We start from the raw sequence: 25,606 nt of genomic DNA, 5'->3' as shown, positions 1-25,606 counted from the left end.
TCTTTCTGCCCACCCCAACCCTTCTTTGCAGGTAGTACTTGTAATCCTGACTATTGGAAAGAAAGGAAGGATCAGCTGCTCGTCGCTTTGCCCCCTGACCTCTTGGAGGCCTACGGGGAGGGATACCTTGAAGACATCAACAAGCAGTTTGTGGCTTCCATGAAGCGTGCCGTGGAGGACCTCAGCCCTGTCGTGGAGAGCATCACAGATGGCCTCCTCTCCACCCGGCCGCTGGTGAAATATTACCCCGGGCGGGGGCTGGGGCTCATGTACTTCATCCACCATTACTTGCCCCACACTGTCCGCAACCTGTTCCTCAAAGCCTTTTTCATCAGTCCAGAGCTGCCCCGGGGCCTGCAGCCAAAGCCTGGGGGCAGTGCCCCCCAGGGAGAATGAGGGCTTCCTGGGCAGTTGTTTTGGCACCCAAGCAACAAAAGGGAGCTGGGAAAGGCTCCAGCATCCAGAGCAGGCACTGCCATATTCGCTCAGAGAGAAACATGCTTCTACTGAAATGATGCCCTCTCGTTTGGCCCTGGGGCAAGCCACGGTGGTTGCATCCCACCCACATCCCGGCCATTTCCTTACTGTGAGAACTACAATTCTAGGAAGAGGATTCTGGGAAGAGACCCACTCACCTCAAGGAACAGAATGCAGGGCAAGCCTTGCATGGGGAGGGCAGTGATGGTGGGGGCCATGGCGACCTCTCCTCCTCCCTGACTTGCTTTTCGCTTCCCCTCCCCACTTCCTTGTGCTGCTGTGAACCTGTAGTGACAGCTTCCCTGTCTCTCAGCTTTGTCACATACAGGGCCGGCACCAGCCTGCCCTGGGCCCACAGTGCCATAGCCCAACAGCCCCCCCAAACAGGCAGCATGGGGCTAATAAGCCCACCCATGCGCCCCACCTACCTCTCATGTCGTGTGAATGACGTGCACACGTAGCACATGTGCCTGCCATCAACCAAGGTGGTGGCATCAGCGTCAGCCCCTTAGGGAAGCTCCTGCCACCATCTTAGATGATGGCAGGCATGCATGAACAGCACGCATGGCATTCATACTGACAGGAGAGGTAGGTGGGGTGTGAGTGCAGGCTTATCTAAGCCCATGCTGTCTGTATTGGGAGGGATGCCTGGGAGCTCCCTCTCCACGATCCGCAGCAGGGTCGGGTTGCAGGACCCAACACTGCCACAGATCACAGAGAGGGAGCACCACCCTCCCACCCTAAGAAAAAGTCCTTCAGGAGCCCTTCTGGGCCCCAACAACCCTCAGCCAGGGCTCAACCTGGCCACCCTCTGGTGCCGGCCCTGGTCATATACCTCCATAAACTTTGGCTCAGACAGCACAATCTGCCTTTGCCACAAGGGCCAAATGGCTGTCCAACCTCTCAGTTCAGATCTATGTAACATAATCACCCCTCAAGCATTCTAATATACATTAACAATATTCATAAAGTATTATGAACAAGACACTATATCAGCCATACTTGTTACCCATATGAATCAATTCAGTTCATATATTTTTTAGGGCACACCTAGGATAGAGAGACACTCCCTGTTCTGCTGGTTCCAGTGAGGCTCCACCTTGCTCTTCTGAAAATGGGAGCACACCCCGGCCCTTTTTACTGTAAAACCTGGTAGATCAGCTCAAGAGTGTTCTGGGGTTCTTTTTAAATTCAGCCTCAAAGAGATTTTGCAACTGATAGGCAGATCAACCCGTTCCCCCTCCAAGTGTGGCCAATGGAAACGCTTTGCTGTAGGCGACTCATGGGTTTACAGCACTAGTTTCTTAGCTGTTCTGAAAACAGTAGCCACCATGTAAGTGATATGAAACTGATTATCCATTAACAGCTCAATTACAAAATCTGTTACAGAATGTGTAACAGGTCCCGCCCCCCCGGATCCACATACAATGGGCAAAATAAAAATGAGTCGCATTGTCAATTTGGCTGTATCCAAAAACTCACCTGTGAATCCATTTCATTTATCCTATTCCGCCGTCTCAGGTAAAGCAGATCAATTCTGGTTTCAACAGACAGTAATCCAAGCTTGGCTCTGAGAAAAGCAGGCCATGTCCCAGGAGGGAGTGCTAAACATTATTCAATATTTTGCAAGATTTCCAAATTTAATGTTATTCCATTTCCCCAGAGATGGGCCCCATAGAATAACTGAGTGAAGCCTTCACAGAGAAAACCTTCCAGACAGGTCCACTGGTTGCCCTCTTTCATTACATAATGTTTTGGGAGCTCACGGATTGTCCTAGTAACGGAACTTTTAATAGCTGTTAGTTGTTGTTTCCAATAACTTTCATCAAGATTGGACTTGTTCTCTTCCTTGCCCAACAAACAGCCATTTATATTTCTGGGGTCTGTTATCAAAAACCATAATGTTAGCCATACAGTAATTAATGTCCAGCTGCTCCTTCCTGGAATGGGAACCAAATATAAGCAACATTTAAGTCATAGCTTGCTTAAGCATAATTCAAGGTTGTTGGCAATATCATTCATTCCACCAACACAAGGAGAAAAAAGGAAAAACATGACATTTCTATAGCAATGTGGTTTACGTGAAAATAAAAATAAATAGACATATAAATACATTTTAAAAATTGGGCCAGCATACAACCCTGTGTTATTTCTCCTTATCTGTGTTAGGCTGCAATCCTAATCCTGTTTAGTATTGAATTCAATAGGACTTACTTCTGAGTAGATAGTTAGGATTGCAGCCTTCCTAATGTAAGGTGCCGTTATGGCCAACCCTTACTTTTGTTGTAGCATTACGATGCAATAGCTGTATGACCCAAAGAAATCTTTTGCCAATATTAGGTGGAGCCAATTTACACCATGGCCAACTTTTATTTACCAGATCAAAGGCTGAGGTAAAATCAATGAAGGCTGCAAATTGGGCCCTTGATACAACTGAAAATTAAATGGTGTAATACATAGATATCTGAGGGCTTAGAGTGTGTAGAAAAGTGTGCACCACAAGCCTGTGGATTCTGCATGTGGGCCCAGTCAGTGCCTTTTGTCTGTGACTGACCCCAAGGGTGGGGGCTCATTCATGTCTTGCTACTGTGCCAAAGCCGTCTCCCTTGCATTTGCAAGCTGCTCCCTCACACACACACCGCCTCATAGCCATGCAGGAACTGAGCCAAAAAGGCCTCCCTGAAGGACCTCCCTTGTGGCCTCCAGAGGTGGGCAAGGACTCTCAGGTAGATGGTCTGCAAATTTTGTCAAAAAGAGCAAGGTCACGATTGTCACTTGAAAATAAAATTTATTTCATACTTTGGCTCTGTATCTTCTTGTCAGTCTGGTCAAATCCAAGAAAGTGCTCAGTTCCAGATACCAGAGCCAGGCACCTGGTACAGGCAGAGAAAACTCTTTCTGGCTTGAGTCAGCTCAGGGGTTACTTCATAGAATAGTAGGATTGGAAGGGGCCTATAAGGCCATGAAGTCCAACCCCCTGCTCAATACTTGGCATTTGCCTCCTCCTCACACAGCAGTTTCTGGGATTGTGGAGAAGCTAAGGGCTCAGATCGTCCTGCACCCTGAAGCTCTGGGGCCCAGGACTCCCCTGGCCTCTCATCTCACCCACATTAACCCTTTCCTGCTCCACACCACTCCTGTGAAAACGCATGTGCACCACCTGGATCTCCTGGGAGGAAGGTTGGGATAAAGGAGAAAGAGCTGCTCAATGAAAAGAGGAGGCCTGTCCTCCTCCTCTCTATGAAAATGGGGGCAAGTAGTCAGCTAGGTGCAGAGCCCCAATTGCCACCAGGGAGACGGGATGGTAGGCAACAGTACCCACCACAATGACCTCACAGGAAGGGGGATGTGCCCCTCCAGAGAGCAATGCTATGTGGCAAGTGGGGGAAGAGGAGCAGCCCTGCTATTTTGTATATTCACACTGCAGATCCCCCCAGCTCTATTTTAAGGATTGGTGTTACACTGGCCACTTTCCAGTTCTCGGGTATGGAGGTAGATAGGAGAGACAAGTTACATATTTTTGTTAGAAGGTCAGCAACTTCACATTTGAGTTCTATCAATCAACTCTCAGGTAGATGCTATACAGACCTAGCGATTTATCCATTTTTATTTTGTCTATTAAGCCTAGAGCTTCATCTCTCACCATCTCATTAGCTGTTGGTTTTTACATTCTTAGCAATGTGCTTCTCAAATTCTGCTTGCACTACTTTTGCTTGAGTTTGTGTTCCTTTTTATTTTCCTCATTCGGGCAAGACTTTTTTTGAAGGGCGCCTCCTTCCCTCCAACAGCTTCTTTGACTCTGCTCATTAACCTCTTGGCCCTGGTGGTACCTTTCCTGATCTGTGATATACACTCTAGCTTCTAATACTGTTTTTAAACAACTCCCAAGCATTTTGGAGTTATTTGACCGTCCTGACTTTGCCTTTCAACTTTCATTTACATGTATGTTTAACTTAATAGCACAGTGGTCACTGCTCCCCATTGGTTCAACAACACTTACAACTCACGCCAGTTCCTGGATGCCACTTGAGATCAAATCCAGGATCGCTGTCCCTCTGGTTGGTTCCATGACCAGCTGTTCTAGGGAACAGTCATTTAGGGTATCTAGACATTTTGTTTCTTTGTCATGCCTGGAACACCTATGTCGCCAGTCTATGTCAGAGTAGTTGAAGTCACCCATTACTACATTTCCTAGTTTGGATGCATCCTTGATTTCATTCCTCATTTCAAGATTGCCCTGAGCATTTTGATTGGGGGGGACAATAGAATGCCTCCAGTATCAAGTTACTCTTGGGGCCCAGTGACACTGCCCACAACAATCCTGTGGAGGAGCCTGCCTCTTTTTGGGTTTCTAGCTTGGATCATACAGAGCAACACCACCTCCAATACATCCTTACCTGTCCTTCCTATGTAGTTTATATCCAGGGATAAGTGTCCCACTCTATCAATGCTGTCCTCTAAGACCAAGCAGTACATTTTGCCCATTTCGGTCCAGAGGCTTCTAGCATAAATAAATACTTGTATACAGGGTCTCTTCAAGTGTCTTTGGCACTTTGGTTTGGCCTGTGGTAATCTTGCCTTTCTGAATTGATATCCTGTGCGCCTGCACTCACAATGCCTATGGGCACCTACTGGGAGGAAGGGCGGGATATAAATCTAATAAATAAATAACATAAATGCCTAGTTCTAGGCCTAACACATTTAAATTTTAATCTTTTTTTTCTTTATCTCAGTGGGGAGATTTATTCCTTATGGGACCCTCCTTGGCTCCTGTCGGCTTTCCCCCCTCAATCAGTTTAAAGGCTGCTCTGCCACCTTTTTAATTTGAAGTGCCAGTGGTCTGGTCCCATCCTGGTTCAAGTGGAGCCTGTCCCTTTTGTATAAGGCTGGCTTCTCCCAAAATGTTCCCCAGTGCCTAACAAATCTAAACCCCTCCTCCCGACACCAGAATCTCATCCATGCATTGACACTACAAAGCTGTGCCTGTCTAGCTGGCCCTGCCCATGGAACCGGAAGCATTTCAAATAAAGCTACCTTGCAGGTCCTGGCTTTCAGCATTCTATCTAGCAACCTAAATTTTGCTTCCAGGACCTAAAGACTCTATTTCCCCACTGTCTCCTCCCCAGCACTGTCTACTAGGCTGTCAAGATGATGGGTGACATCATCTAGGCAATCACCCTGTGGTCTGCACACCCATCACAACCCTACTAATTTGTTGTTGTTATGTGCCTCCAAGTCGACCACGATTTATGGCGACCCTATAAATCAGCGACCTCCAACAGCATCTGTCGTGAACCACCCTGTTCAGATCTTGTAAGTTCAGCTCTGTGGCTTCCTTTATGGAATCGATCCATCTCTTGTTTGGCCTTCCTCTTTCTCTACTCCCTTCTGTTTTTCCCAGCATTATTGCCTTTTCTAGTGAATCATGTCTTCTCATGATGTGTCCAAAGTATGATAGCCTCAGTTTCATCATTTTAGCTTCTAGTAATAGTTCTGGTTTAATTTGTTCTAACACCCAAGTATTTGTCTTTTTCGCGGTCCATGGTATGGCAAAGCTCTCCTCCAACACATTTCAAGTGAGTTGATTTTTTTCTTATCCACTTTTTTCACTGTCCAACTTTCACATCCATACACAGAGATCAGAAATACCATGGTCTGAATGATCCTGACTTTGGTGTTCAGTGATACATCTTTGCATTTGAGGACCTTTTCTAGTTCTCTCATAGCTGCCCTCCCCAGTTCTAGCCTTCTTCTGATTTATTGACTATTGTCTCCATTTTGGTTAATGACTGTGCCGAGGTATTGATAATCCTTGACAAGTTCATTGTCCTCGTTGTCAACTTTAAAGCTACATAAATCTCCTGTTGTCATTACTTTAGTCTTTTTGATGTTCAACTGTAGTCCTGCTTTTGTACTTCCTCTTTAACTTTAGATAGATAGATAGATAGTTTATTACAACCATATGGTCAGCAAAGGAACATAAAAAAACACAACATATTTTAACAGCAGTATACCCCATTAATTCTATATACAAAGTTTAGTAGATTATACATATATTGTGAAATATGGATAAAATAGATAAAAATATTATGTAAGTTTAAAAACAGCAATTTTTAAAAAAAATTGCTACAATTACAATTTAACATTCATTGTTTCATCTGAATAAAATCCCACTAAACTTGGTCTGGGAGATTTTTTATAAAATTATTTCTTAATTTTTGTGCAATGAGGCTAAACTTTGCTAGTTGTACAGTTATCTTTGGCGATGCGTCATTTAATAGGTATTCCAACCAAAATTGTTCATTTTTGTGCTGGAAACCGGAGAGCAAGGGAGTAATTAAATAGTGCCTTAGATTCCTGTATAAAATGCAATGGAAAAGAACATGTATATTATCTTCCACGGCATTTTCTCCACAGGGACATATCCTATCTTTGTATGGAATTTTAGAATATCTACCGTCCATGACAGCTGAAGGAAGAGTGTTCATTCTAATCCAAGCAAAAGCTTTGCGGTATTTTGGTACTTCTAGATTCATTAAGTAGGGCATTGGAATAAAAAACTTGGCATTATGCCTTTGATTTTTTACTAGGACAGCTGTTGTTGAAAGTCTAAATCTTTCAAGCGCTGACGAATATTTACTAAGGCAGCATCATGTCCCAGAGAGAGGACATATTGGGTGGAGAAACCTATTTTTAATAATTTTTCAGTTATAAGATCCGCCCATGGAGACTGAAAGTTATCATTTAAGATATCAGGAGCAAGTCCGATAGGGTCAAAAATAAGTTTTAACCAGGTGTTAATTCTTGAAAGCCAGATCTTTGTTTCAATTAGTAATGCTCCAGCTTCCAGTCTCAATATGTTATTTGGGATACATGAAGGAATTGCCGTAATTGATCTTAAAAAGATAGTTTGGGTTGATTCAAATTCGTTGAATTTCAAATTTTTATTCGTTTGAGAGCCAAAGGTCAGCTGGGGTATTACTTTAGCATTGAAGATTTTTGTAGCTGATAGAAAAGCTTGTCCACCTTTAGAGAAAAAGAACGCCAATAAAGTTTTCATTGTTCTTCGCGCATTTAAAATCGCAAGTTTATTGTGGAACTGACAGCTACCTGATGCATGTAATACATATCCCAGGTATTTAAACGAATTTACTTGTTCTATTTTTTGGCCCTGTATCTGCCAACTATAGTTTATCTTCTTACGGGTAAAAGCAATTATTTTGGATTTCTCATAATTTATTGTTAATAACTCACTAGAACAGTAATCTACCAGGCTATTTAAAAGACGTTTTAGACCGACGGAGGTTCGAGAGAGTAGATCTATATCATCTGCATATAGTAAAATGTTCCTTGATTTCTTGGCTAAGATGGGAGAACGAGCAGGGACAGATGCTAGCTGTTGTACTATATCATTGATGTAAATATTAAATAAAACAGGCGCAAGTACACAGCCCTGTTTGACGCCTTTGGATGTTGGCACTGGTTTAGATAGATGGCCCTTAGCACTACATCTTATTTGTAGCGATGTATTACTATAAAGACCCTGAATTAAAGCCAGGAGTCGTCTATCCATGTCAAGGTATTTTAATTTCGACCAAAGACGGGGACGAGATATGGAATCAAATGCAGCTTTTAGGTCTATGAATGCTGCATAGAGGATTCCATTTTTTCTAGCTGCATATTTATCAATTAAATGATGTAGTACCAAAATATGATCAAAAATTGATCGTTTGGTACAAAATCCTGCTTGCTCTATAGCTAAGATCTTGTTTTGTTTGAGCCATTCAACTAATTTTATATGGAGATGTGCTGCATACAGTTTACTGATTATGTTTATCAGACTAATCGGTCTATAGTTAGCCGGGTCATTGGCAGGTCCTTTCTTGTATATAGGTACGATTGTAGCGAGACCCCAATTTTCTGGCACTTCTAACGTTGAATCAATATATGTGAATAATGAGGCAAGTACAGGCGCCCACCAGTTTGCATTTGATTTGAAGACTTCAGATGGAATGTTGTCTGGCCCAGGAGCTTTATTGGGTTTCAGATTTGAAATTAAATACATAATTTCTTGATTACTAACTGGGGGCCATTCCTGCATGCTCTCATTTAACAAATATATTATTGGGCTTGAATCCATTTGGTCTAAATATAAGTTATAAAAGAATTTTTCCCAGATATGAGCTGGTACATTTACAGTATTTTGAAATTGTGATTTTGGCCAATATGATGTAACAAGACTCCAGAATTTGCTGGAATTTTTTAATTTGGCAGCTTCAAGTAGATTCCGCCATAAGCAGTCTCTTTCTTGTTGTTTTTTTATTCTTAATGAGGATCTTATATTTTTTCTTTATTTCACGATACTCGTGCAAATCCTCACGGGCCCCTGTAGTAATAGCTCTCTGATAGATGTTTATCATTTGTTTTTTAATTAGGACACATTGATCATCAAACCATGGTTTAGATTTTAAACAGCCAGGGGGTGCTCGAATGCTCATATTTTTATGTATAATTGTTTGAACATTTATCATAAGTTCTTGAAAAGTGGAAAAGAAGGTATTGGAAGAAATGGCTTCCAAGAGATCATCTTTTATTTTAAGAGTAGATGGAGAGTTTAGCATATTGTATATCTCAGTGCTAAGCTTAGGTAACCATTTAACCCTAGTTGAATGGAGTTCTACATCATTATTAGTGAATGTTTTATGAGGTAAATGAAGATCCTTTGAATCAAAGTTAATTTCTATTGTCACAGGTAAGTGGTCACTTTCTGGCCGATATTCAATATGTAATTTATTTATCAATAAAAAAAGATCTGTTGAGACGAATATCAAGTCAATGAGGGATGATCCGTTTGTTGCATGGTAAGTGAATCCGCATGGAATGTCATCCTGGGTTCGCCCATTGAGCAAAATCAAATTTGCTTCATTGCTCATCTTTATCAATAACAGGCCAGCGTAGTTTATTCCACTATCTTTTGAGGAGCGAGCAGGAATATTTAAAATCTCCGATGGTAGTAAAAATAGTTGGTGGTATTTTTGGTATAAAGCCTTATCTGAAGGGCCAATTCGGGCGTTAAAATCGCCTTGTACGATCAAATGTTTTTCTGGATTTTCCATCATCAGTTTCGAAATAAAATTCTCCAACTGTACAATTCTTTCATTGGCTATATTATTATTTCGAGCAGGTGGTAAATATGTATTAATAAGTATCACTGAGAATTTCGTAAAATCCAGGGTAAGAGCAATAGCGAGATCTTGTAACTTCCCGGAGATTGTGGTCTTAACCTTCAAGGAATTAGATATAAATGTACAGATCCCACCTTTGGGTCTGCCTCCTTTTTCGCTAGGTATTGCATGTATAAAGAAGGAAAGAAAGCCTTCTAGTGTCGGTTCATTTGTAATCCAGGCTTCTTGCAAAGTTATTATATCATAGGAAGCCAGGAAGGTTTTCGTATCTTGGTTGATGGAATTACGGCTCCATCCGGCAATATTCCAAGATATTATTTTTAGTGGCTTCGTTTTAGGATTTAGTTTAAGTCAGTTCGTAGTAGAACATGTAGGTTTCTGTTTCTGTGTCTTTGTTTCATTATGTTCAATCTGTCTGATTACAATAGGATCTACGCCTTCAGTTATATTATCCGCTGAAGATCGATAGGGTAGGGAAAAAGAGGTAAGCAGTGTGGAAGAATTTAAGAGATTAATATCTAATGGTTGTGGCATTTTATACTCCAGGTAGGGGTTTAGACTATCCCCTGGATTAGGATTAGGTGGAGATCTCTGGGCATCTAGTAGCATAGATGGTTTTCTGCTATTTTCTAAAGTCTGTATTAACTTTTTCAACCTAATGATGGTCTCCATCTGTTGCTCCGAAGTAAAATCGGGATATAAATCTTGAAGAAGTTTTTCTTCTGGCAGAATATTCGATGTATTACCTATGTTGAGTAAATAACGATCAACTGAGTCTATGGTGGAAAGATTGTCACTCTTTCTTCTCTTATCCACCAAAGATGAAATCGGTTGAATTCGTAGATTCAAATGGGTGGATGAGGGATTGAGGAGGCTTTGTGGTAAGGCTTGATTTTCAAAGTACCTTGAGAGTCCTATAAGATGGTGTTCAAACCTCTTTTTGTTGTTATATAAGAGTTTAGTAATTCTAGGGTCTTGAAAAGTAACAATTGCTTTAGCCGAAATATAATTATGAAAATAATATTGCACTGTTGTAATTGCATTTATATCAATGATATTAGGAGCCATGGTCTGAATTACTTCCCATAGGTGAATTCTACGTTGAGTTTGTGAAAGAAGTCCTTTGGGTTTGGGGTAGTTTGAAAAAACTAATTTATTTGGGTTTAAAACCAAATTCCAATGCCTTTGTTGTAGCTGAGTCGTTGTCTTCCCCTTGTTATTACTATAGTATAGCTGTTCTTGGCTAGGTGTGTTGTAATTCAACCTTTCTTCTTTTTGCATTAAAGTCTCTTGAAGTGGTTTTTGGGTCAATATGTCAATATTAGTATCCTGAGGATGCTCTATCGTCCGAGGGATTGTAGATTTCTTATCCAGCTTTGATCTCTTTTTCTTCTTTGTCTTTTCTTTTATTTGTCATGAAGAATCCAGTTTATTGTATAACTTTCTGAAATTCATATGTGATTTCCTGGGTATTTTAGGGTTTTTCATATTTTTGCTCTTTTTAGTTTGCTGGTCAGATCTTGCTTTCTTAGGGATCTTGTTCTTGGCATTTAACCTCCTTTTCTTAACCTTGGTTTGAGAGGCTTGAGATCTATATGTCTTATTAGTTTTAGGATAGTTTGTTTGTAGATCTATTTTAGTAGTAAGCTCTGTTAATGTTGCAATATATGTTACTATTTGGGATAGGTATTGGGTCACCAGTACAGGCCATTCTGCTGTTGATGAATTATTCTTGAGCTGATGATGAGTTTCATAGCTAGGTATGCTTTTAGCCAATTTATATAATTCATCAGCTTTTCCTTGGTCTTTGTATAGGGCATCTATGTAGTCTATAAACTCACAAGCACTAAGATCCAAGTGTTTAGAAGTGTTTAGGCTGCTGCAGGGATGAGACTGTGCTGGGACCATCAAGGGGCAAGCATTTCCACCTGCCTTGCCCCCCACCCCTGCTCTTAGTGACATTTGTTTGGGGACTGTCCTTTACCAGGAAGATGAATGTTTTTGGTTTGCTGTTCCTGTTTTTTTAGCTTTTCCGTTATTGTTAGTTTTTATTGTTAGTCTCTTAATGTTTTGATGTTTGCATGTTCTGCTTTGTACGTCGCTTAGAGTGGCTGACAATTCAGCCAGATAAGCGACTAATAAGTCGAATAAATAATAAATAAATAGAAGAGTTCCTTATTAATGAGGAGGACATTGTTGGTAGTATTGTTTCTAGATTTCTAAGAGTCAAAGATTCTATTAATGGTTCTCTGTAGGTAGATTCTAAGGAAGGCATTGAGGTTGCAGTAGATAGGTTATCTATCAATTCTTTTGACTGTAGAGAGGGAGAGGTTGTAAACCCAGTAAGTTGCTCAGCACATTTTAACTCTTCATTTAAGTTAGGACAGGATAGATCTTCTTGCCTCCAGGTCAATAACTTTGTGCTACACAGGGACATATCAAAGTCATCTCCATCCACCCCTGATTTAAAGTCAGATGTTATTGTTGTTACTTTCCTTTCTCCACTTTTAAATTCATTGCTCTCCCTTTTATAAAACTGCGTAATTTCAGTTTGTTTATAGTTAGGGAGAGTCCCATGCCCAGCAGAAGACGCTGGCAGCTCAGTCATGAGAGAAACACCCAACACTCTGCATGCATTTCTAGTAAGCACCATTGTTAATCACCTTAATATTCTTAAAGATCTTGTAAAAGTGAATTAAGTAAGTTAAGTTGCTTTTAAAGTTTAGTAAGATAGTTCTCTATATATATCTTTATGTCCGTGCGCTTGCAGCTATAATTCAGCATTCCTCTCCTTCAGGATAATTAGACTTTGAATTTATCTGCCATGATAAGAGAAAGAAAACTTGCCTCAGCAGCAGTAAGGAATGTCAGCAGCTGTACCCTTCTATGTTGTTCTTTAGTTGTATTTTAGCTGTATTAGTTTATGCTACTGTGGAGTCGTAGATAACACGTCTCCTGCTCAGGGCGCCATTTTTCGACATATCCTCTTTAACTTTCATCAGCATTTGTTTCAGATCATTATTGGTTTCTGCTAGTAGTATGGTATCGTCTGCATATCTCCCTCCAATTTTGACACCGCCTTCATCTTGGTCCAATCCTGCTTTCTGTATATGTTCTGCGTATAGATTAAATAAATAGGGTGATAAAATACACCCGTCTCACACCCTTTCCGATGGGGAACCAATCGGTTTCTCCATATTCTGTCCTTACAGTAGCCTCTTGTCCAGAGTATAGGTTGCGCATCAGGACAATCAGATGCTGTGGCACCCCCATTGCTTTTAAAGCATTCCATAGTTTTTCATGATCTACACAAAAGCTTTCCTTCTGAAATTCCTTGGTCTCTTCCATTATTGTCTAATTTTCCATATTTCTTGACAAATTTTTGTCAAAATTTGGACAGATTCAGTCTCAGTAGCTTGTAGCAACTCTATTGGTATGTCATCTAGTCCTGGAGATTTTTTTCTTCCAAGTATTTTAAGAGCAGTTTTCACCTCGCATTCTAAAATGTCTGGTTCTTCATCATAAGGTTCCTCTGTGAATGACTGTCATCCTGGCATCTCTTTTATAGAGTTCTTCAGTGTATTGCTTCCATATTCCTTTTATTTCATCTTGGTCAGTCAGTGTGTTCCCCTGTTGATTATTCAACATCCCTACTCTTGGTTTAAATTTCCCTTTCATTTCTCTAATCTTTTGAAACAGGGCTCTTGTTCTACCCTTTTTGTTGTCCTCTTCTATTTCTATACAATAACTATTGTAGTAGTTCTCTTTGTCCCTACGTACCAGTCGCTGTATTATTGTATTTAGGGTTCTGACTGTGTTTCTATCTCCTTTTGCTTTTGCTTTCCTTCTTTCTTTAACCATTTCAAGAGTTTCTTCAGTCATTCATTGAGGTCTTTCTTTTTCACTAGAGGTATTGTCTTTTTGCATTCTTCCCTGATAATGTCTCTGACTTCATTCCATAGTTCTGGTTCTCTGTCAACTAAGTTTAAAGCCTCAAACCTGTTCCTTATTTGATCTTTATATTCTTCTGGGATGTTATTTAAATTGTATTTTGGCATTATGATTGCTTTGTTGGTCTTCTTTAGCTTTACTCTGATTTTCGATACGACCAGTTCATGATTGGTACCACAGTCTGCTCCTGATCTTGTTTTTACAGAAAGTATGGAACTTCTCCATCTTCTGCTACCAATTATATAATCAATTTGATTCCTATATTGACCATTTGGTGAAGTCCACGTGTACAGTCATCTTTTTGGTTGCTCAAAAAATGTGTTGGCAAGAAACAAATTATTAGCTTCACAGAATTCAAAAAGTCTTTCTCCTGCTTCATTTCTGTCTCCTAGGCCCCATTTCCCCACAATTCCTAATTCTTCTCTGTTCCCTACTTTTGCATTCCAATCCCCCATGATTATCAGCAGATCTTGTTTTAGTGTGTGATCAGTTTTTTTCCTGTACTTCTGCATAAAATCTCTCCAATTCCTCTTCTTCTGTGTTTGCCGTTGGAGCATAGACTTGGATGATGGTTGTTAATAGGTTTCCCATTTAATCTCATTGATATAACTTGCTCAGACCTTGCATTGTAGCTCCTAATTGCTTTTGCTACATCACTTCTCACTATTAAAGCAACCCTGTTTCTTCTTGATTTCTCATTTCCTGCATAAAATATTTTGTAGTTGCCTGATTGAAAATGTCCCATTCCCATCCATTTTAATTCACTCACATCAAGTATTGTAATGTTGATGCATTCCATTTCTTGCTTGACAATTTCTAACTTTCCCTGGTTTATGCTTCTCACATTCCATGTTCCTATTTGTGTGTGTCGTACAACTCCTGACTCTCCTTTCGCATCTGTGCACATCAGCCTCTGGGCTTCCTTTTGGCTGTGACCCAGCTGCGTCATTAGTCATAGCACTATTCGAACTTGTCCTTTGTTCTTCCCCAGTAGCTGGGTGAATGCCTTCTGACTTGGGGGGTCTCATCTTCCAGCACTATCTCATGTTGCATTTTGGATACTCTGTTCATAGGGTTTTCATGGTAAGAGATATTCAGAGGTGGTTTATCATTGCCTTCCTCCGAATTTGGATGCATCTTAGTCTGGTGTTCCAGGTTTGACCATTCCACCTTGGGTGCCCCTGCTAGGAGTCTAGCCTCTTGGTCTAGACTCCTGACAGCAGTGCTCTTAGCTTCTTCAACACTCTCAAACCCCCTCACCATAGGGGGTGCATCCTGGAGGGGGACCTATTATGTTCCTAATAATCGAGTCACCCACTACAAAAATCCATCCTCTGGAGAAGTATCCTCAGTATGAGAGGATATCTGTTCATCCCCCAAGGAATGGGCCCTTTCTAAGGGACCATTCCCATCTTCCTTGGAGAGACGAGGAAGGCCTCATTCGCCAAGGCCCTTATTCTCCATGATAGCAGGACACACCTATAATGTCTGTGAATGCCTTGTCCACAAAGCTCTCTGCCTCTCTCAGCATCATCAGGTCTAAGGAAACCTTGGCCTAAGAAAACAAATTTGTTTTCCAAGAGCCAGGAATCATTGCACTGAGCGCACACCCACGACTTCTGTCCAACAGGTAGAGAGTTGTACATGTTACAAACAGTGCAAAACACTGGAAAGCCCCTGCACCCCTGCTGGCTTCCTACCTGCATAATTGATTTTGTAGTTTATTGAGAGCTAAGGTTTTGTTCAAGTCAAGGAACAGAAGGGCAGAGTGGGGTGACCTGTCCTCCTTGCCCTGCTGCTGAACTTGCCTTGATGCTCTTCCACTATGGCCTTGGCACTTCATCCACTGGGGCTCCCTCCCTTGCTAGGGTGTCTAAGTGTGTGTGTAGCTGCTTCCTCCCAGTTACTGGTGCCAGCCAATGAGTTCTGGGGGAGTGGCTTAAATCCCTGCTCTTAAATCAGTTTAATGCCCTGGAGTTGGGAAGTGCAACAAAGTGCACAAAGGTAGTGGGTTAAGTGAGACTGATGGCTCAACCGTCCATTCAGGATTAACTCAGACTTCCTTCCTCAGAGAGGCCTGTTTAAAAACTTTTACTAATGATACTGAGAAAAGCTAACTAGCCTTTATTTTTATTTTAAGTGCTGGCAACACACTTTTATCAATGCAAGTTCCCCTGTAGTGTAAAGAGGTGCCTTGTACTCTGGCCTGGACAAACTAGCCCAGTTAATCTACAAAGGAGACTAAAACTTCCAGGTGAATCTTTTTCCACCCCACCTAGAACAGCCCAACCCTTTTTCATGTAGGAAAACACCTTGTTTTAAAAACTGAGCTGACTCTCCCACTGTATGTATTGGTGCAGTTTCCTTTTTACCCCTTCTCCAAAATTGGAGTTTAGCCTGGTTTATTGTGTCCCTTCAAGCTTTCCTGTTAGGGAAGTGTTTCTATAGGCTTCCCACCCCTAGAATTCAGCTCCCGATGAGCAACCTATACTCTGGACAAGAGGCTACTGTAAGGACAGAATATGGAGAAACCGATTGGTTCCCCATCGGAAAGGGTGTGAGACAGGGGTGTATTTTATTACCCTATTTGTTTAATCTGTACGCAGAACATATCATACGGAAAGCAGGACTGGACCAAGATGAAGGAGGTGTGAAAACTGGAGGGAGAGATATCAATAATTTAAGATATGCAGACGATACCATACTACTAGCAGAAACCAGTAATGATTTGAAACGAATGCTGATGAAAGTTAAAGAGGAAAGCACAAAAGCAGGACTACAGCTGAACATCAAGAAGACTAAAGTAATGACAACAGAAGATTAATGTAACTTTAAAGGTGACAATAAAGACATTTAACTTGTCAAGGATTATCAATACCTCAGCACAGTCATTAACCAAAATGGAGAGAATAGTCAATAAATCAGAAGAAGGCTAGGACTGGGGAGGGCAGCTATGAGAGAACTAGAAAAGGTCCTCAAATGCAAAGATGTATCACTGAACACTAAATTCAGACCATGGTATTCCCAATCTCTACGTATGTATGTGAAAGTTGGACAGTGAAAAAAGCGGGTAAGAGAAAAATCAACTCATTTGAAATGTGGTGTTGGAGGAGAGCTTTGTGCATACCATGGACTGCGAAAAAGACAAATAACTGGGTGTTAGAACAAATTAAACCAGAACTGTCACTAGCAGCTAAAATGATGAAACTGAGGTTATCATACTTTGGACACATGAGAAGGCATGATTCACTAGAAAAGACAATAATGCTGGGAAAAACAGAAGGGAGTAGAAAAAGGGGAGGAAGGCCAAAGAAGAAATGGATTGATTTCATAAAGGAAGCCACAGGATCTGAACAGGGTGGTTCACGACAGATGCTCTTGGAGGTCACTGATTCATAAGGTTGCCATAAGTTGTAATCGACTTGAAGGCACATATAACAAAGTTATTCCAGGATTTGGCTCCTAGCTCACAGTGACCTTATTGTGTCCTTATCTCTCTGTTTTAGTTAAATAATTGGGTGTTACCCTCTTCTCACTTGACATCAAGCTGTGGTACAAAGGGAGGTCCCAGCCAATCCAAGTGGGGCTGATGTAGACTTGAGCTCCACTTTCAGAAAGGGTTGGCCAACTGGGAGCTCCCAACTGGAACCAATCCCAGCAAGGCTTGCATTTGATGCCAAACTTAAAAGGTAACCTATACAAGCCCTGCTTGCCAAAGAACCATCAGGGGTACATTTTAGGGCTCCTGGTTGTTCCTTTTCAATGGAATCTTTACCTGCCCCAGGTGTGGGCCAGGTGGCCATGGCTTGAGGAAAACAGTTTCCCAGGCCCAATCAGGACACCTGCTGGACCTAATTAGATGTGCTGCTCCGTAGTTTCCCCACTGCTGTCTGAGGGACCACCTGGGCTCGTATGATCCTGCCCATACAAGTGGATCTTAGATGGAGAGTCTCCCCTGAGGCCCATGGGGTGGGTGCACATCTTTGGTGCTCCCTCCTATTACTGCTACAGCAGGCAAAAGTACAGCACAACTTTCCCGAAGGCATTCAAGGCTCTTTTGCTTCTCTTGGCCTTCCCCAAATCATGTTTTGTTGGAGAATTATGATATTATTAGTGTTCAGATTCACAAATTAAAACAGTTTTATTCTTGGTTTTAGAAATATATTTTTTATATTGGTAGTTTCATTGTTTTAAGCTGCTTTGCCTTGAAAAGGAGCACATGAAGTCTTTTTAAATAAATAGGGCAGCCTAAACCCAAAACAAGACCAGGGGCATCTTCTGGCACCTCTCCTCTTAAAGCACACAACAGGCTATTTGCCACCTTCCTGTCTCCTCAACCCCACCTGGGAAGCTCTAGGAAAAGATTAATTACTTAAGAGGAAAAGGTGCTGGTCTCTGTTGGGTTAAACTCTGGCAGCAGTAGGAGGAACTCCTCTGCAAAGAAGGTTGACAAAGTTTTGGTTTATTTCATTCAGAACAAGGGTGACTACCAGGTGCCCCTCCAGAGGCTGTTGGAATCCAATTCTCATCCCAGCTGGCACAGCCAATGGTCAGGAATACCAGCAACATCTGGGAGGACATGGGTGCCCGTCCCTACCTAGAATGGCAAGCTGGCATAGATATGACACCACAGACTGGACTCCCCTGGATCCTGCAGCTCTGTCAAGGGCTGGAGACGAGACCTCTGGGCCTCATGAGACCTAGGCCAGTGCTTGTCAAGCTTCCTCCCTCTAGGGATTGCATTCCCAGGTCCAAAGAGCCCCTGAGTGTTGGGGAGGATCCTGCAGCACGTTCCAAGCCCTCCAACTGTTCATGCAGGTACAGGAATTTCTCCCCATAGCAGGACGTCTGTGGGTGTTTCTTTTGAGATTTCTAATCCACTGGCAAAGTTTCAGGACAGGAAAGTGCAGCCTTATTTCCCTGCTAGAAACTTCTCTAATGCTGGGCCAAGCAACTCGGACTCCTGGCCGAGAAAGAGCTGCGTCTCAGAGGTGCAAGCCAAACAGCAGGCAGATGCAGTCATTTTGGTAGATCATTTATTGTCACAGCTTAAGAGAAAGGTAATGAACAGCACACAAAACACTTGGAGCACGGTCACTCTCTGAGCAAGGGTGACCCACTGGAAACAACATCTTTCTACACATGTTGATCAGAGAAAGGTGCCCCACCCCCAGCAGCCATGCCCCACACAAAGGAACTCAGTAACAGAAACCCACGAGAAGAGGCAGTCTGGCGCCTGAGCGGGCTGGAGACATACCTTTCCAAAGGGCCTGTAACCGAAGAGGCCAATGCCCATGTATCACATCGGAGAACAGAGCAGCCAAGGCCAACCCATGGGTGGAGGAGGAGGTGCAACCTTTCGGCTGTGAAAGAGTAGGGAAGGAAGGGGATCAGAAACCAGCACAGCTCACAGCAAGTGCCCATGTCCTGAAGAAAAATGCAGACCCACCGGAAGGGGGGGGGCTCAGCCAAGTCAGAGAGACCCTGGTTACGCCAAACAGAGAGAGAGGCGCCTTTCCTGGAGTCAGTGCAGCCACAGGCTGTTGCCAGGCCTGGCATGCTGCACAGGAAGCAAGGGCTTGGGTCCTGGACCTTGCACCACCAGCCTGGGTCATTCTCAGGCCTGGCCCTGGAGCACAAAGAGGGAGGAGGGCCCTTCTGCACCTGGGCAGCCCAGGCAGTCTTCCACTGAAGACCTGAAAAACAGCCAGGACCATTTTCATACCACTTGAAGGGCAGTTCTGAAAGGGCACCCCTGAGTTGCCCCTCTTTGGCCTGGTAGCAGAAGGAAAGGGGACCCAAACCCCTGAGAAACGCCTGCTTGAAGAGAGAAAGGCCCCCTACGAGAGAGAAGGAAAGGTTACGGGAGGCCCCCTGGGACGAAACCTCACCCACAAAGGCAGGCAAATATTCTGCAGGAAGACCAAGCAGGCCTCTGGCATGTCCATGGAAAAACCCACAACCACAGGCCAGGGTATGCCTACAACCACAAGTGTGCTTTAAACCAATTTAGCTGCCATGGTTTCCTACCAGAAGCTGCTGTAACTGCAGAGGTACATGGGTTCTCCATAGAACATTCCTCCTTGCCTGCCCCCCCCCATCCCACCCCTGCAGGGCTGGAATTTCTGAGGCTCCCTGGGAAGAGGAGCCAGGAGAATTAAATCAGTCTAAGAATGTGGTGCAACGAAGCCTGGAGTCACAAGTGCTGCCAAGACATGCAGATGCTCACAGTCGGCACGAGATGCAAAGTACTTCATCGCCAAGTTCACACATTACATTGTGCTGCCTAACAAAGTGTCACATAAGGGCACACTTAGGAGAGTTAACTTAAATACCCAACAATCTACATAAAGCATATACAGTGACACGTTACAATTATGAAGGGGGCAGCGACACCCATGGGAGCAAAGGGGGGGTGTCCTGACAACATTCCTCAGGCTCCTCCCCCTTTGTGGTCCTCCAAAAGATACATCCAGGCCTGGAACTTGGGAAAAGGGATGGGAGGAATCTGTGGGGCTCGCCAGGCAGGGGAGAAGGACTTAGAAGATAGGAATGTAATTGTCTATCTTTGCTCGGTGGCGCTGGGCAATGCATTCGGCAATCCACACAATGTTGCGACATTCTTGCTCTTTCAGCTTCACAAAAGCATAGAAGACGCCAAAGTGGAACTGGTTGAGGAAAGCCAGCTTGTTCAGCTTCACCTGTGAAGAGCAGATGCTATGTGAGCAAAGACTGTCCTACCAGGCACTCTTTCCCCACAGAGACACGGCCCAAGCATGTCCCAGCAAAACCCAGACAGCTAAGAGGAAAATCCACCCATCCTCTCCTCTGGCTGGACTTAATCCAGCGTTTGCATTTTGTGAAAGTGCCCCTTGGCAAGCACAAAGAGGATCCAAAATGGTGCCAGGAACATGTTTGGTGGGTCCATGGCTCTGCTCCCTGGAACTGCCTTGCAAGGCACCCCCCCCAGGGGAAAGAATCCACCGGGCAGAGCCCATACTGACCCTCACATTACACCTCCCAACCACTTAGAGTGATGTGGCACCAGTGACCTCTCCTGGGCAGAGATCACTTGGCCACCATCACTCATGGGAGCAGCAAGAGTGCACAGGGGCTGGAGAGAGGCATCCCCTCTTGCTAGCTCTAAATCAGCACAGGTTCCCAGCCTACTGCCAGGGACAATTTAAAGCACTCGTTTCGACCCAAGGCTTCTGAGTGGCTAAGAGCCGGAGGAGGTGCATCTAGCTCAACAGGGCCTGCTTTGACTGGCCTTTCAAATCACCTGCTGCTGCCTGATCCTTTTAGCTGGGGGCTGAACTGAGGCAGCCTACATGCAATGCGGATGCTTGGCCACTGAGCTGTGGTCCCCCTACTTCACTGGAAAGGTCACCCTCTTCCCACACGAACCAACACAGCTGTCAAGATCAGCCTCTGAGGTCCTGGTCCAGCCATTCTGTCTCCAAAGGGTTGCAGAGCAGGGCCTTTGCTTCCTTTATGGCACAAAGCAAACACTTTTTCTATCTGCAAGGCCTTTTATGGTTTTATGTTGGCATTTTCTTTGATTCATCCGCTCTGCCTTGTGATTTACTTATGACTCTATTGTGTATAGGAAAAAGCTGCAGAGCAGTGGTTCGAGCGTGCACTTTGCATGCAGAAAGTCTCCATTTCAGTCCCCAGCAGAGGGCTGGGAAAGGCCCTTGTGTGAAAGCCTGGAGAGCTGCTGCCACTCAGTACAGATAATACTGAGCCAAAGGAACCAATGGTCTGACCCAGGCAGCTTCTGCTGGTTTTATTATTTTACCGTTCAATTCTGAAAGCAGCTCCAACAGCTTTCACTGAAGAGGAGCCGACAAGATATCCAAACAATACACAACATCATATAAAACAGCAAGGAACACACTGAGGGCTGGCTACAATGAGGGCAACCGGAGGAGAGGCACGCCAGCAGCCCTGGAGGCTTGGACCCACAGACTGCTCCGGCTTCACTGTTCCTGCCACCCCACAGCCACTCATGCTTGTCCACTCTATAGGCGGATGTTCGTCTCTGTCGCAACCAGAGTTAGGGCACAATAATTGCCTCCCTGACATGACCTCACATCGCCCACTAGGCCTGCGGCTCCTCAGCAGCTGTGGCTTGCGGACCACGCAGTGACTGTGAGCAGAGGCCCAAGCGCAGTGCTGGAAACCGCCTGGCCCAAGTTTGCCCTGGGAGCTTCCCCCTTCCAGGCTCCCTCCCTGCTGCTGCCTTTCCTTTTGCTGTCACAGTTCTCCCTCTTCCTCATGAGGAGAAGCGGCTGCAGAGATGCGACCCTTCAGTCACACCGACAAGCAGCTTCTTTCCTTGGGGTGTGAAAACGCAACAGTCAATGCAGAGATATGTTCTGGGCACTCTTTCGAGGAAGACTGTTTGCCTGCCCCAGACTGGAAAAGTGAACTGTTGGGACACATTTTTCTGGTGAATAGGTGCTCTCCAATGACACACAGACTGTGGTCCACCATGGACCCTGTATTCCCTACACTGTCCAAGTTCATAATGCAATCAAGGCAACCAATCAAGACCTGCTCACCTCATGCTCAAAGAATCTGTCCTCAAGTGTCTTGTCACCTGGGTTGCTACCTGCTCCTTCAAAGAGCAGTTTATACTCCTGCAAGAGAGAAAAGCTATTAGAAAATGGGAGAAGCAAGAGGTCCCTGGTCAGCCATTCTAGGAGTACTAACAGAAGGGGCCCAGAATACTGTTTCATTTCTATTATAAACTTATTTTTTTATTTTTATTTATTTTATTGAGCTTATATACCGCCCGACTAGCAACAGCTCTCTGGGCGGTGAACATTAAAAATACAATAAAAATAACACAATACAGTATATCACAATATAAAACTGTACACAAAACTGTACAGTCTAAAATCAAAATATAATAATTTAGAATTAACAGGAATTAAAATGCCTCAGAGAAGAGAAAGGTTTTAACCTGGCGCCGAAAAGATGATAGTGTCGGCGCCAGGCGCACCTCCTCAGAAAGACCATTCCATAGTTCGGGGGCCACCACTGAGAAGGCCCTAGATCTTGTCACCACTCTCCGGGCTTCCCTATGAGTCGGAACCCGGAGGAGGGCCTTCGTAGTAGACCGTAGTGTACGGGCCGGTTCATATCGGGAGAGGCGTTCCGACAGATATCGTGGTCCCGCGCCGTATAAGGCTTTATAGGTAAGTACCAACACTTTGAATCTGACCCAGAAGCATATTGGAAGCCAGTGCAAACGGGCTAGCACAGGTGTTATATGCTCAGACCGCTTAGTTCTTGTTAGCAGTCTGGCCGCCGCATTTTGCACTAGCTATAGCTTCCGAATCGTCTTCAAAGGTAGCCCTACGTAAAGCGCATTGCAGTAGTCCAGACGCAAGGTTACCATAGCATGTACCACTGATGAGAGGTCCTCCTTACTCAGATAGGGACGTAGCTGGGCTACCAACCGAAGTTGGTAGAACGCATTCCGGGCCACCGAGGCTACATGAGCCTCAAGTGTGAGGGAAGAGTCTAAGATGACTCCCAGACTACGCACCTGTTCCTTTAGGGGGAGTGTAACCCCATCCAGGACAGGGTATATATCCACCATCCGATCAGAGAAACCATCCACCAACAGCATCTCAGTCTTGTCAGGATTGAGTCTCAGTTTGTTAGTTCTCATCCAGTCCATTGTCGCAGCCAGGCAACGGTTCAGCACGTCGACTGCCTCACCTGAAGAAGATGTAAAGGAGAAGCAGAGCTGCGTGTCATCAGCATACTGATGACAACGCACTCCAAAACTCCTGATGACCACCCCCAGCCGCTTCATATAAATGTTAAAAAGCATGGGAGACAGAACCGAACCCTGCGGGACCCCACATTGGAGAACCCACGGTGTCGAGCAATGTTCCCCAAGCACTATCTTCTGGAGACGACCCGCTAAGTAGGAGTGGAACCACTGCCAAGCAGTGCCTCCAACTCCCAATTCCGCAAGCCTCTCCAGAAGGATACCATGGTCAATGGTATCAAAAGCCGCTGAGAGGTCAAGGAGAATCAACAGAGTTACACTCCCTCTGTCTCTCTCCCGACATAGGTCATCAAACAGGGTGACCAAGGCAGTCTCAGTGCCGAAATCAGGCCTGAACCCCGATTGAAATGGATCTAGATAATCGGTTTCATCCAATAGCGCCTGGAGCTGGTCAGCAACCACACGTTCCAGGATCTTGCCCAGGAACGGAACATTGGCTACTGGTCTGTAGCTGCTGAAATCCTCTGGGTCCAAGGAAGGTTTTTTCAGGAGTGGTCTCACTGCCGCCTCTTTCAGACAGCCAGGGACCACTTCCTCTCGTAAAGAGGCATTAATCACTTCCTTGGCCCAGCCAACTGTTCCTTCCTTGCTAGTTTTAATTAGCCAAGAGGGGCAAGGATCCAGTACCGAAGTGGTCGCACGAACCTGTCCAAGCACCTTGTCCACGTCCTCGAACTGAACCAACTGAAACTCATCCAACAAAACATGACAAGACTGTGCTCCGGACACCTCAGTAGGATTAACTGCTATTAAATAGGAGTCTAAGTCCCTTCTTCTCACTCAAGCCAGAGAAATAAAAGATAGTTGCAGAAAAGAACAAGACTTAAAGGGAAGGGGGAGGCTGCAGGGGTGCTGAGAGGCAACTGGAAAAGAGGAGAGGGGTGAAACAGTAACAAGAGCATGAATGAAGAGGCTCAAGGGGAGGGGGAGAACAGCCTTGCTCATCATGTTTACCATTAAAAATTTTTTTTAAAAAAAGGAGGGGTTGTGGAAGGACACTTGTGCACCACCGCTTGGGAGGAACAATGAACTGTGCTCAGCCATCCAGGAGGTTTTCAAAGATCTAACATGTTTTGAAGGTACAGTTCACAACAAGCTAATAAAAATATGGAGCATGGGGGAAGAGGTGTTTATCAGTTGTGATGCTTAAAGCACCAGGCTTGCAGGAGAGAAGGGTATTAACTCCTCAGTGATAAAATACTGCAATTTGAATATTATTTGTTATTATTTATGAGACTTGTTAGTCACTTGTTACCTGAAGGTCTCCAAGTGACTTTCAACACATTAAAACATAAATACTCCCTCTAGGATGCACATCTTGACGTGGTGAGGGGGTTTGAGAGTGTCGAAGAAGCTGAGAGCAATGCCATCAGAAGTCTAGACCAACAGGCTAGACTCCTAGCAGGGGCACCCAAGGCAGAACAGTCAAAGCTGAGACACCAGACTAAGATGTATCCAAACTCAGAGGAAGGCAACGGTAAGCCACCTCTGAATACCTCTTACCACGAAAACCCTATGAACAGAGTATCCAAAATGCAACACGAGATAGTGCTGGAAGATGAGACCCCCCAGGTCAGAAGGCACTCACCAAGCTACTGGGGAGGAACAAAGGACAAGTACGAGTAGTGCTGTGACTAATGATGCAGAAGGGGTCAAAGTCGAAAGGAAGCCCAGAGGCTGATGCGCACAGATGCGAAAGGAGAGTCCGGAGTTTTACGACACACACAATAGGAACATGGAATGTGAGAAGCATAAACCAGGGAAAGTTAGAAATTGTCAAGCAAGAAATGGAATGCATCAACATTACAATACTTGGTGTGAGTGAACTAAAATGGACGGGAATGGGACATTTTCAATCGGGTAACTACAAAGCGTTTTATGCAGGAAATGAGAAATCAAGAAGAAACAGGTTTGCTTTAATAGTGAGAAGTGATGTAGCAAAAGCAATTAGGAGCTACAACACAAGGTCTGAGCAAGTGATATCAATGAGATTTAATGGGAAACCTATTAACATAACCATCATCGAAGTCTATGCTCCAACGGCAAATGCAGAAGAAGAGGAATTGGAGAGATTTTACACAGAAGTACAGGAGGAAATTGATCACACACCAAAACAAGATGTGCTGATAATAATGGGGGACTAGAATGCAAGAGTAGGGAACAGAGAAGAACTAGGAATTGT

General features: G+C 43.9%; 2 protein-coding genes across 5 annotated transcripts in view; one reads left to right on the top strand and one right to left on the bottom strand.

Annotated features, from left to right (window-relative positions):
* Positions 1 to 3,275, top strand: part of HSD11B2 (hydroxysteroid 11-beta dehydrogenase 2) — a 70,392-nt gene extending 67,117 nt beyond the window's left edge. For both annotated transcript variants that reach the window (XM_061594022.1, XM_061594023.1), the window contains exon 5: positions 32 to 3,275. In XM_061594022.1, the coding sequence (XP_061450006.1) occupies positions 32 to 396 (365 nt within the window). In that variant the 3' untranslated portion in view covers positions 397 to 3,275. The remainder of the gene's footprint in view (positions 1 to 31) is intronic.
* Positions 3,276 to 18,631: 15,356 nt separating this feature from the next.
* Positions 18,632 to 25,606, bottom strand: part of ATP6V0D1 (ATPase H+ transporting V0 subunit d1) — a 42,403-nt gene continuing 35,428 nt past the window's right edge. For 2 of the 3 annotated variants that reach the window (XM_061593653.1, XM_061593656.1), the window contains exons 7-8: positions 22,181 to 22,258; positions 18,632 to 20,314 (exon numbers count right to left, since the gene is read on the bottom strand). In XM_061593653.1, coding sequence (XP_061449637.1) covers positions 20,153 to 20,314; positions 22,181 to 22,258 — 240 coding nt within the window. In that variant the 3' untranslated portion in view covers positions 18,632 to 20,152. The remainder of the gene's footprint in view (positions 20,315 to 22,180; positions 22,259 to 25,606) is intronic. The other variant, XM_061593654.1, reaches the window with a different exon arrangement.

This window comes from Rhineura floridana, chromosome 13 (assembly GCF_030035675.1).
Source record: "Rhineura floridana isolate rRhiFlo1 chromosome 13, rRhiFlo1.hap2, whole genome shotgun sequence".
Lineage (NCBI taxonomy): Eukaryota > Metazoa > Chordata > Lepidosauria > Squamata > Rhineuridae > Rhineura > Rhineura floridana.
This window is presented reverse-complemented; position numbering and strand designations above follow the sequence as displayed.